This window comes from Gavialis gangeticus, unplaced genomic scaffold, assembly GCF_001723915.1.
Source record: "Gavialis gangeticus isolate Ggan-Ray unplaced genomic scaffold, GavGan_comp1, whole genome shotgun sequence".
Lineage (NCBI taxonomy): Eukaryota > Metazoa > Chordata > Crocodylia > Gavialidae > Gavialis > Gavialis gangeticus.
This window is the reverse complement of record NW_017728992.1, coordinates 155,294,255-155,306,760: the sequence shown is the minus strand read 5'-3', so window position 1 is coordinate 155,306,760 and position 12,506 is coordinate 155,294,255. Positions and strand designations below refer to the sequence as shown.

General features: G+C 40.6%; 2 protein-coding genes across 2 annotated transcripts in view; both read left to right on the top strand.

Moving 5' to 3' along the window:
- Positions 1 to 12,506, top strand: part of RAD54B (RAD54 homolog B (S. cerevisiae)) — a 190,549-nt gene that overhangs the window by 65,649 nt on the left and 112,394 nt on the right. The window lies entirely within an intron of this gene.
- FSBP (fibrinogen silencer binding protein) lies at positions 1,240 to 8,531 on the top strand. Its single transcript, XM_019527937.1, has 2 exons — positions 1,240 to 2,129; positions 7,569 to 8,531. The coding sequence occupies exons 1-2, from the start codon at positions 1,759 to 1,761 to the stop codon at positions 8,092 to 8,094; spliced, it is 897 nt and encodes a 298-aa protein (XP_019383482.1). The 5' UTR covers positions 1,240 to 1,758; the 3' UTR covers positions 8,095 to 8,531.

The window sequence follows — 12,506 nt, the reverse complement described above, 5'->3', positions numbered from 1 at the left end:
TGTAACCTATCCAGGTCTTGCTGCAGTCTTTCCCTCCCTACTAGCGAGCTCACCTCACCTCAAATTTTGGTATCATCAGTGAATTTAAACAGGTTGTTTTTCACCCTGTTGTCCAAATCACTGATAAAGAAATTGAACAGCACGAGCCCAAGGACCAAGCCCTGGGGGACTCCGCTGCCCACTTCCCCCCAGGTCGAATATGACCTGTCCACCACCACCCTCTGAGTGCGACCCTTCAGCCAATCTACAGTCCATCTGACTGTGTAGGCTTCAATGCCACAGTTGCCCAATTTTTTAGTGAGGATAATAAGATTTCTTTCCTTTCAACCCCGTCCCAAACTTCCTTCCCTCTCCTCCCCAAGGGCAACAATGTCAGGCTTGAGAAGATACTGCCACTATCCCCTCAAATCAAATTTTTTCTTCCCTGTGGACTCTTTCGAAGTTATGGGTATCCTTTTTTGAATTTGGCACTCAGAACTGTACAAAGCAAGGCCCTTTTTTTTTTTTTTTTTTTTTATAAAAGACCTATTATTTCCTTATCTGTGCAAGTTCAGGTTTTGTTGTTTTTATTGAGACCTTGAATGTTTAAAACCCTTTATATGTGTTTTTAAATAATGCTATGATTAAAGTGATATTTTGTTTGAAGAAACATTAAAAATGCAAGATAACTAGCACTGAAGAGGAATACACATTATGTTAAAAATCAGATTTTATTCTAAAAAGAATGCTTGGAGGAATTATCATAAAAGTAGATTGTTTCCTGGTAGATATTATGAAAATTTCAGTATCCATGTAGCGTAATGTACTCAGTAAATCTGTCATGATTGAATGTAACCTTTATTACATGCAGTCTGAGAGTTAGATGATGCCATTTCTCAGTCACTGCAGGCTGAATGGCGATGACACACTCATTTTAAAGCAGGCATGTTTTAGCAGGGCACAGCTGCAGGCAGAAGTTGTAGTAAAAAGACAATTCAGTGGTGGTGTGTGTGCTTTTGTTTTGTTTTGTTGCTGTAGTGAAATGTTTGATCATGATGAGAGACTGCCTCTTTAAAAATCATGTGTGTAGGTAGCTAAAGCAGACTGCAAAATGCAGGAGAAGCTTAGCTTTACTGGAGTCTGAGTCTGAGTGTAACCTAACTAGCTAGAGGATATGCAATTCCTGATTGACAGCAGGACTAGCATTATGCAAATGTTGTAAGAGAGAACAGCAGCTAGGGAACGGTGATCGGGGGCTCTGTTAGGGATCTCTCTACACACGCCACACTTATCTTTCTCTAGTTTTTCATTTCTCCTTCTGCTCAGTTTAACAGTCAATACATTTCACAAAACAATTGTTGCTTTTTTTGGATATGATTACATTTTTCAGTCTAATGCAGTTGCAGTTTGAGATGTGTGGGAGCTTGTTACTCAAGCTAAATTAGGTAATTTTTAGCTGGGTAATGTGCTAATCCTTAAACCTTTATGTTTTTAAATCCTGTGTATGTCTGGTCTCTTCATACAAAAGAGTATTTTGCTTGTTTCTTCTCGTCGTCTTCAGTCTGAAGCCTTATGTAGGTCAGGCTTGGCTTAAGCAGATTTCCTGAACCTGCGTCAGCTTAAGCTGAAGGAATTTTAATAAACCCTCCCTTGTAGGCGTGGGCCTAAATGAGACTAGCCTAGTTAAGCCTGATCTTTTTCTGTTTGTGAAAAAGAGCTGAGCACAGCTAGGGACTGCATGGTGGCTTCAGAAACTGCCTCCTTAATTCGGAGATAACAATGGTTGGGAAGGCCAGATCTTCTAATTTTACCTTATCTGAAAAGCTTGATTTGCTAAAACTTGTGAAGCCATATGTTAAAATTCTTGAAGAACATACCAATAAGCATTCTGTAATAGTGGAAAAAAACAAATGCTGGGATATCATAGCCGATAACTACAATGCCATCGGAGTAGATCGCCCTCCTCGTACTGCACAGGGCCTGCGCACGCTGTACAAGAGGCTCAAAGAATATGCCAAACAGGAGCTATTGCAGCAAAAGGAGAGTCATTCAGATTATAAAAGCAGCATCTCCGAGCCAACCAAGAAAGTTGTGGAGATGATTCCACAGATTTCCAGTGTGTGTTTAAGAGACAGGAGCAGTTTACAAAGGTGAGATACATTTTACTTTGTTATTAAATGAAAATTATGGCGCCTCCTATCTACTCTCTAAAGCGTTTCTTAACTTGAGTTCAGTGTCTTAAAAATGCCCACAGCACAGCAGTGCTCAAAAGAATTGGGAGCAATGGTCAGATAATGTTTCCTTTTGTTTTTATGGTAGGCTTTGTGGTGACTTCACATTACAGTCAGTTTTCAGCTCTGTATCAAAGCCTGTTTTAGAGTCTTTTGTCACACTCTGGAAAGTGAGGGTTAAAAAAGAATCAAAGAGAAATTGGATCTCCAACCTCTACCCCTCCCCTATCTTTTTAATAGACATATTATTCGAACATTGCCAGTCGTGGCTATTCTCCTCCATTTAAGGTAATACTGCAGTCTCCTACTGCATGTGAAACTGTTAACAGTTTACATAAGATCCATATAAAGTTAGTTCAGGGAACTATGAAACCTATTTCATACGCTCTTTCCTTATCAAGAATTACTTTAGTGTTCAAATATTGAACATGTTTTAACTGAATCCAGACCTTAACAAAATTCATCTTCATACACCCAAGTGCCTTTATCAGTACAAATTGATTTAAAAAATACTTTTCAGAGAATGTCAGTGAAGGAAACCAGAGCAAAGTGAACTGCAATATAAACTCTAAGGAGTGCATTGTATATTAGGGACTCTGTATACATATAGACAGAGATTGAAGAGCTACAGAATGAGAAGTTTTTCTTTTTTGCTATTCTTTTTCTTTTTCTCAGTAAAGTGAGATTTGTCTAGATTTGAGCTAGACATAATACAGGCAGGCAGTATGCAAGCTTTCACACAGCTGGCTAATACCCCTCAAATCTGACTTGCAACACCCTGCTAGTTTTGTATTGGTTATTTTAGGAACAAAACACTCCCAGAATCATATTTGGGTTCCCTTGGGTGTAGATATTTTTAACTAATGTGAGGGAAAAAGTTGAATTTCTCTATTCCTCAAATTACATTAGAGCCATGATTTTTTATTTTTTTCATTAGCAGATGAAAATAATATGTGAAATTGGCTTCCATTAGTCAGATAGTACTTATAGTCAGTAGCTCTAGTGCAACAGCTAAGTGTTTGTTGTGAGAGAAGCTGGCATGTGTGCACTTGAGAAGTTTGATTCATGGTGCCACTGGTTGAACTGAGTGCTAACAATTGCCTAAATCCCAACATGCCAGAAGCTCTAAAAATAACATGCTTTTCTGGGGCTTTGGTATAAAGAAGTCTGTAGCAGCAATGTAGCCTACTTGCCAGGGGGTGAATACCCAGGAAGGCACAGTGCAAGAGAAATTTGGGAAATAAAATAACCTTCTAATTACAGATATAAAGGCTGTGATATCTCACACATCATCTTTGGTAATAGAGCAGGGGTGGGGAGTTTTGGGAGCTCTGGGCTTTTGCATAAAGCAGTAATGCTTTTCATGAATGATCAAGTGCTAGTGATCTCCCTAATTTGATTTCTGGAGTTTAAACATTTTTGGAATCCATTATGGTTTTGAGAACATTGACTAGATTATTACTTGCCCAAAATGGTTGTCTCTAATACCCAATGCAATGAGAACTGGAAAAATAATACCTTTGCAATACTTTGACAAAATGCACTATTATTTTGCACTCCTTTGTGTTAATCCTGGGTTATATTTACCTGAACATTAAGCTAGTGTAACAAGCTTGTTTTTTTACATATTAGAATATGACTTGATTTTTGAAGGTATATTTAAGAATTGTGAATCCAAACCTCTAATGTTGCTTGGTATCTGACAAGCAATTCCTAGCTCTGTTTGATTTAAGAAAACCTGGGAGTTGAATGCCTCAAGGGTTTATAAATACCATCCTGCCCTCATGGTAACTGTTGTCCCTTTCTTTCAGTGAAGTTATCAGGAGCAACACTGTAACTGCCAGAGAAGATCCTCTTTGTTATTACAATTTCTTCTCTCTTTTCCCCTTCTATCTATTATTGTTCACTTAGCTATAACAAATCTGCAGAACTGAGTCACCTAGACATCTGGTGTCTTTGCAGTGTGCCCAGTATGGATCAGGGTGGTGGTTATTTTTTTTTTCTGCACTATTATAAGGCTCTAAACTACATCAGATCCTGTCCTGCCTCCCCTCTCCTCCTCTTTTTGGGAACATCTTTTTCTCTCTAGTTTGTTCTTCCAAATTGACCTGTTTTTACTAAGTAGTGGAAACAAGTCCCTGAGGCTAGTAACCAGCAAGAAAGAATGAGGGAAGCCATACCAAGAAAAGGCTGCAGTTGAAGGGGGGTGGGGAGGAGATGGGAAGTTTGTTGTGGTGGAAATAGAGCATGATGGTATATCATGCCTGGGGAGGAAAACACTGCCTTCTGGGGCCCCCTGAAAGAACACAAGAGGTTCAGAATCAAGGAGAGTTCAAGAAGGAGGTGAAATTTTGGAGGAAATCAGAGGAAACAAGGTTTTGGAAGTGAAGGAATATGATTTGTTATAGGCAGTACTTATGCTAGTCTAGCACTTACCATAACTATAAGAGCATGGGCATACAAACTAGGTAAAGGGGATGGGGAGTTGCATCTTGTCACTTACGTGGTAGTGGCCTATGTGCATGTTCTTCCTCTGCAGTTGAAAGCCACCCTATAGCAGCTTAACCCTCCTTCATTACAGGTTAAGTTGCTGTACATTTAGCTTTCGTTATAGATTAAGTTACTGTACGTACTTGGGTAAGACCACTCACACAGACACATCCTCCCATCTCTATCTCCTGATACCTTGTTTATGTGCCTTTACCCTAGCCTCTGTTTTCAGTTACGTAGAACTTTGCTGTACTTGAACCTCCTCAGCAGGGTTTTTTTAAGCTGCAGATCTGCCTCAGGCTGAATCTTTTGGGAAAGTTTCAGCTAAAATAGTGCAGCTGTCTCTCAGAATGAGGCCAAGGAAAATGCATTTGTTTTGCAAGGTTAAAATTCTTCCAAGAATTTAATTGAAAAGCACTGGTTTCTCTGCTTTGAAACAGTGACTTGAAATTTTGGTGGGAGGGGATCACTGAGCGCTGAGGCTGCTCCGGCGCACTGGAGTTCCAGCTGGTTGGAGCAGACTCGATTAATGGAGTGCACTGGAGTGTGGCAATTGCTGCGGTCCACCAGCCTCCTGGGTCTCGTGTATCAGCATTCCTGTGCTTAAAAATGGCCGTGGGGGTGCCTGAGCTAAAGTTCGTCAAACATGCTTTAGTTCAAGCACCCCTGCGGCCACTTTTAAGCACAGGGACGCAGATACAGCAGCTGCGGTGGTGCTTTAATTAGAGCAGCTCTCAGAGCCACTCTAATTACACCACTCTCCCCCCCCCCCCCCAACATGTATAAAAGTGTCCTGTGGTTTTCCAGATGTGTCATTGCTGTTTCTATTGAAATCCGTGTGGGCTTGCTTAGAGTTTAACAGCTCCATTCTCTGAAAATGCCATGTGGACAGGCTGTAGCCTGAGGCTTTGGGATTCAGCAGGACTTTCTCTGCAATTGCTCTCTCCAGCTACCAGGGGTTGACAAAGGAACTGTGAGCAGGGAGGTTGTATTTCCTGTGCTCTTGGTGCTACAGTGGTGCCCTGGTGGTAGTGATGATGAGGAAGCTTCCTGAATGGATTGCAGAGGGGGGAGCTGGGCCTTAAAGTGGGGGAGAAGGCAACTGACACAAAGGATAGTGGAAAGGAGACTAGGATGAACCCGGGAAGGGAATGAAATAAGGATGGTGAATTGGAACATGAAAAAATGGAGTGGGAGAAAGACTAGGTGAGGGGTACAGAGATCTGGGCTGGGGATAGTGTAGGCTTTGAGGGGAGTAAATGATACCAAGGGAGAGAATGGGACTAGGCTGGAAGGGTTTTGAACTTAGAAGTATGTTCCTAAGAATTCGGGGGGGCACTTCAGGTTCCTGACTCCACATTCCCCAGCCGCCAGGAAATTCCAGTTAAGTGCGCTGGCCAGTGTATACTTCATTACCCTCTGGTGGGTAGGCCCTTATTTTCTGTGTGAGCTACCCACCAGAGGGTAATGAAATATACACTGGCCAGCACACTTAACTGGAATTTCCTGGCTGCTGGGGAATGTGGAGTCAGGAACCTGAAGTGCCCCCCCGAATTCTTAGGAACATACTTCTAAGTTCAAAACCCTTCCAGCCTAGTCCCATTCTCTCCCTTGGTATCATTTACTACAGCAATTACTGTTGAGACTTGAGTGTTGATACTCAAACTTCCAAGCCTGTTGGGTGACCCATGCAAGTGTTGCTATGGTCCCATGTGTTGGAATTTCAGTTTGCTTTCTTTAAAAACATACAAACACATTCAGAGCATGTTAATATTTTAAAATCATATAAGTTAACAAGGGTCAGAACTAAAGCTGTACCACCTTAATTGTTACTTTATTGGTATGCTTTACAATAGTCTTCAGTGACATGAACTCATGCTGGTTTTGCCAAACTGCACCTGTCTCAGTGTACAGGGTGAACATTGCAGGGGGAATGAATCTGGGCTATGTAATGAATGAGTCTGTTGCTGGTCAGACTCTAGCCCTGTTTGTTGCAGGCTTTAAAATCAGTGTAACCAAAGAGTTGGGAGATGGCAGGAAGGGAAGGAATGATCACGTTAAGACAATTAAATGCTATCTCCAGGAATTGTTTGTATCCCTGCTTGTATTAAAGAGTTTCTTTATGGTATTGTGCACCTAAATTGCATCTTTTATAGGTGGCTGCTTACTTTGCTTTCCTCATTTGCTGCAAGCCTCATATAAGGTAGCTGGGGCCAGATTTCCAGAACTGCTTGAGCCCTCACTATAACTGAAATCAATAAGGAGCAGTGCTCTGAACAAATCAAGACTTGTAAAAGGAAAGCTGAATTCTCTAAAATACCAAGCCATAGACATCTTATATTGGGCACCCAGAACTAGTAGTTGCTTCTGGTGTTCAAGTATCTGTGCCTCAATTCTACATCTGGAAATGGAAAGAATATCTTTTACTGTTTGTAAAAATGAATGACTGAATTCATGCACTCAAATACTATAACGATGTGCACCATAGAAAGCCTGTGAAGAAATTATTTCTGTCTTCAGAACAGGATTTGAATAGTGTGCAGTAAAGAATGCTAGGGTCACATGCTAACCAAGGAGGATAAAACAAAATACCAATTAACTCTGATTCCCTAAGCACAGTATATCCTATACACTAAAGGAGCTGCTCTGGGCTGGGCTGGGCTGGGACTGGGGGCAGGGGGATGCTTGGGGTGGGATACTGTTAACCAGAGGCAGAATCCATGACAGCCTAAGAGTGGGACTTTGCCTGTAAACTATCTGAAAGAGGGTAGCACTTAAATTGGCATAGATTACCAAATTTACTCTTTTATTTTTGTCTATGCTAGTTTATTTCCAGCAAATAACTTAAATATCACTTATGTATTTTAGTGCCAGCATCGATAAAGAAACACTTGCTGGTGCCTGTTCACCACAGGCAGTGTTGGATCATCATCCTGCAGCTGTCACAATGGAGTTGGAACCAGAAGAGGATGTCAAACCTCCTCCTTCTTTGATTGTAGATTCACAACAAAGTGAGAATTTAGAACAGGGTGAAGAACACCAATTAGTGCATATTATGGAGAGATCTCCTTCAACTTCTGTATCTTCAGTTGATATGAGGATGATGATGTCTCCATCTCCTGTTCCCAGAAGAGATGAGTTTTTTAGGTTTGAGGTAGGAGAACGTTTTAGGCCCATGTGTGGATATGATCCACAGATGTTGCAAATGCTGAAGGAGGAGCATCAAATAATCTTGGAAAATCAAAGAAAAATTGGGCTTTATGTTCAAGAAAAAAGGGATGGTTTGAAAAGAAAACAGCAGCTAGAAGAAGAACTATTGAGAGCAAAAATCAAAGTAGAGAAGCTGAAAGCAATACGACTACGACGTGATCTACCAGAATATAACAGTATCTAAAATATTTATCACTTCTCTGTTACAGTCTTCAAGATACTTTATTATAATTCCTTTGGGCTAGTAAAACACTTTCTTATATTAATGTGAATGGAATGGATCAAAATCTAGCCTTGAGAAATAAATGCATGTTTTTCATTTTGTTGTTTATGTATGTTAGCAAAAGTGTCAAAAGTGTCTTGCTCAGGTTTGAATCTTCCCATCTCTTCTAGTCTGAAGTATAATCAGATACTGTAGATCTAAGTGTGTAAGATGAAATGACTACCTTTTGAAATCTTCCACTGATCTCTATCAGAGCTATAACAAGCTAATGAAAATTTAGGCAGTGCTTCCAAAAGATGTTGATTTTATGCATTACTCTTTCTCAAAGTGATCTTTATCCTTTAGTATTCTTCATGAAGTTATTTACAGGTTAATAAATATACATAAAGAGGAAAAAAGGCTGTTTCTCTCTTTTTCTTCATTTTAAATTGATGAAACCCAACAGGAATGGCAAGAATTTGGTGATGTTATACAGGTTTGGAAAATGTAGTAAACTAATGATTTTTTTTTTTTAGTGTTCAACAGCAAGAAGGTTGAATAAGTGCACATCTTTTAAAGCTGTAATACTTTGTATAGTATTCAGTGGATGAGTATTTTTATGAGCTGGTATCAAAATAGAGACACTGAAGACAACACTAAATCTTCAAAACTATGCATGCATAATTTGGGAGTAGAATTACTATGATTGTGTATTCAGTTGTAATTATACTGGTGAGCAACCAAGAAGAGGTCTAATTTGTTCATTTGCATGCATAATTATTATCATGTGTGTGCAAACAAGACATTTGCAGGTGTGTTTTGGACCAATGTCACCACTTGCTTCAGCTGCTAAATGCGGTACTTACTGTACATAAGTAATTGTGACCCAAAAATCCACATACCATTCTTCTGTCATTTGGATCATTTTTATAACTGGTAAGTTTTTAAAATAATTTTTATAAATGGTGTAAGTCATTTTTATAAATCTGGCCTTTTCAGTAAAAATATTATCTCAAGCACAAAAAAATCCACTTGTCTAGCCTTTCACATACTGCTATAACCAACATGGAAGAACCAAAAGACAATACAGTGCCTGTAAATTTATAGTCCTTAAGCCCAAGACTATCCAGATCTTGTCCTCGTATCTGCTGGGTGAATGGAGAACAACTGCCTCAGGCCTCTGGCTCCTCGTCTTCTAATACTTTTCTCCTTTTACTAACTTCTGGCACAAGAAAAGCAAATGAAGCATGGGATTAAGGGGAGAAAGAGCAAAGGTTATTTCTCTTTTGCTGAGGCCTCTAGAGATAGCAGGCCCAGGAGAGCTAAAGCCTCAGGGAAGAGAGGTTTTTCTTCATGTAATTGTTTGCACCCCTGCCATTAGTTTTCCTGAGATTCATTTCTTCCACCACCCCCACAGAGCCTCAGTATGCGACTGTGGCGCATTGGTCTGCATCAGCAGATCCATTGAATGTGGTAAGTCCTGCCACTTCTTGCAAGCGTACCGGGCCCCTCACATTTACCTTTTGTAATGAGAGGAGTAAACAATAGAACAGATTGAAAGCTATGGGATTATGTAAATTTAATTGAGGGTCTAATAGAGCTAAGGCTATGGACAATATCACTTTTAACTGCTTTAAGAGGGGAGGTGTGGGAGTGGGGAAATGGCCTCTTGGGAGCAAGCATTCTCTGATGTATCACTACAGGACCTGGCAGGCAGGAGTTACAAATTAGCTAAGTCACTGTAACTTTAACCTTGAATGGAACAGGGTTAAAAATTGCAGTGGTTTTGGTATGCTTTCAGGAGAATGAAGATACAAGCATTACATCATAACACTTTATACTGGTATCATTAGTTATCAATACAATTGTTACATCTACCTTTACCTTTAAAAAAACCTTTTGTCTCTTGTGTGGAGAGAGAGAGAGAGAGAAACTAGTTTCATTCTTTAAGTCTGGGATGAGGGATGTGTGTGTAGTGTTACTAGGGAGGAAAACAGAGCAAACAAAACTTACTTGTCAACTGTAAATGTTTGCAATCAGTGAGTTCATGAATATGGAATTTCACAATACTTTTTATTTACAGGAATTATTTAGGCTGGAGCAGCACTTTAAGCTGAGGGTCTCATTCCTTCCATAGTGCCTTTTGTATGCATTGACAATGATTAATAAGTGGCCTCAATTTTATCACAGACCTTGGCCAACTCCAGCATTCCTCAGATTCAGAACTCTAATATTATGTCTTGTAAACTTAGGGAAATTAATGTCCTGTGGAAGTGGTTCCAGCTCTGCAATTTCAGAACCTCACTAGGAGCGGAAAGTATTTTCCCTGTGGCGCTTTGCCATCTCAAATGTGATTTCTGAGTAAAAAGAGCCACCACCATGTAGCTAATGCCAAGCTTTTTTCCCCCATTACATATGGTCATGGACACATTCATATTTTCAGTGGCCCATAGAAAAGGTCATATAGGACATATATTGTTGCAGCAGTGGTCTTAATTACAGCACACTATTTTGGTTTTAAGAACCTTCCATGTAGACCTTGGAAAAGGTTCTGCCTAATTGTTCATTTCTCTTGATCTAGATCACAGAGTCTCTACAGGCTCACCGACATGGTACTTGATGTTCTTTGCCAGCATCATTTGGCTTCTGACCTGGAATAGAAGAGTTTAGATTATGGAGGAGAAAGACATGGGTGGGTAAAATTATAATAGAATATGTAGATCTTAATAGAACCCTATTTCCAGCCTCCTTATTCTGTGTTGTGGTGGTATTGTTTCTGTTTCATTTGTGAAAGGAAGGCGTTTCATCAGTTTTCATCTTTTTGCAGGTAGCTTCTTTGATCCAAAGTATTCTCAGACTTCCCAGTTCCTTTGTTCTGATTCTTCTATGTCTGATTTTTTTTAATTTCATCCTGTATATTGGTTCACTGTCTATAATTTATCCTTGAACTCATTTCTACCTCTTATTCGCTTCAGAATTTCTTCCTCAGACAAAATAAAGGACAGAGACAGACAAATGTCAGTAAAACAACCACTTCTTTCTGACCGTTCTATCCTCATGTTCCTATACCAAAACCCTAAAGGTGAATTTGGGAACAAATTCATAAGCTGCCTGAATGTTAAGAACAGTGATATTGACTTCATGGTATGCTATAATCCACCTGATTCCTGAAATTCTTCCTTCTCACTACTGGCAATAATGACCCTCCATCCTTTTGACAGATCTTGATCTCCCATTAAACAAGCGTCTTTCTTTCTGCTCATTTATCTGCTACCCCCTGGGATTTTCTTCCCTCTCCAAGTTTACAGACCAACCTGCCCCCACTGTTTTATTAATTTCTATGCCTGCTGCTTTCCTCAGACCTGACTAAGAATGCCTTGTATTTGCAAGCTTGTCTTATTTTTTTTCCCAAGCAATCAGTTGGTCCAAGAAAAGATGCCATCCAAAAAAAGTCCTTTCTCCCTCCTTCAACAGCACTTCTTGCATACAAGATCTCTCTTGCGCTCAGTTTATCAAGAAGTCCTGTTGGTGGTGTTTCTCCCCTTCAAATGCTGTTGGGTCTTCAGATCCTACATCTGGTTTGCATCAACATGTTAGGTGCCTCTTAGACTTTGGCCATCCATCCCTTCTTTAAAACATGCTCTTTCTTCCATGTTACACTGTTTATGTTAGAGCTATGGCCAATCCTGAACCTGAAGTCCCATGAACTTTTGCTATTTTAGCCCTTAACAATCAGACTAAACTAGCATGCGTAGGAACACAGCCCTGTACTTCGGTCCTTCCCTTTCTCATCAATGAACCTGGTTTCAGCATCTCTCTCCTTCAGAGCATTATATATCCAGGCCAGGAAATTAGTGAATCCTGCCTCTCATGAGACCTCCGGCCTTCTGTGTGAGTTTGCCTTTAGTAACACAGCCTGGCTAAATGGATTGTGGCAGGCAAGAATTTCAGTCTTGAATTTATGAGGTACTCATTTACCTTAATATCAGAGCAAGAAACTATAATAGTGTTTTGTTCTACATTGGTCTAGGTCAGGGTGCTCAACTTTCAGCCTGTGCACCAAATGCAGCCTGTGGAGTTTTGGTTTCTGGCCCACAGGGCTCCCCATGGGTCAGGACATTTGGCAACAGGGGGAGCAGTGGCAGCATTGCCACCCTTCCCTGCTGACAAAATCCTGAGTCCTGCAGACTTGCAGGTAAGAATTGGGCCATGAGACTCCCATCACCAGGTCTTATGGGGGCTGGGCCACATCCCCTTCCCTTTGCACAGCTGGGTTGGAGCTGGGCTGTGCCCCCTTCTCACCATTGGGTCAGACCATGTCCCCTCCCCTCCCCTGGGGCAGCTGGTTCAGAGCCAACTCATGTCCCCTCTCCGCACCCCCCCCCCCCCCCCCC

What these genes read in the sequence shown, in the direction of transcription:
- FSBP (XM_019527937.1), top strand. Translation starts at nt 1,759, where the DNA reads ATGGTTGGGAAGGCCAGATCTTCTAATTTTACCTTATCTGAAAAGCTT. An exon ending in GACAGGAGCAGTTTACAAAG is followed by an intron (nt 2,130 to 7,568) that starts GTGAGATACATT and finishes TATGTATTTTAG; the next exon opens with TGCCAGCATCGATAAAGAAA.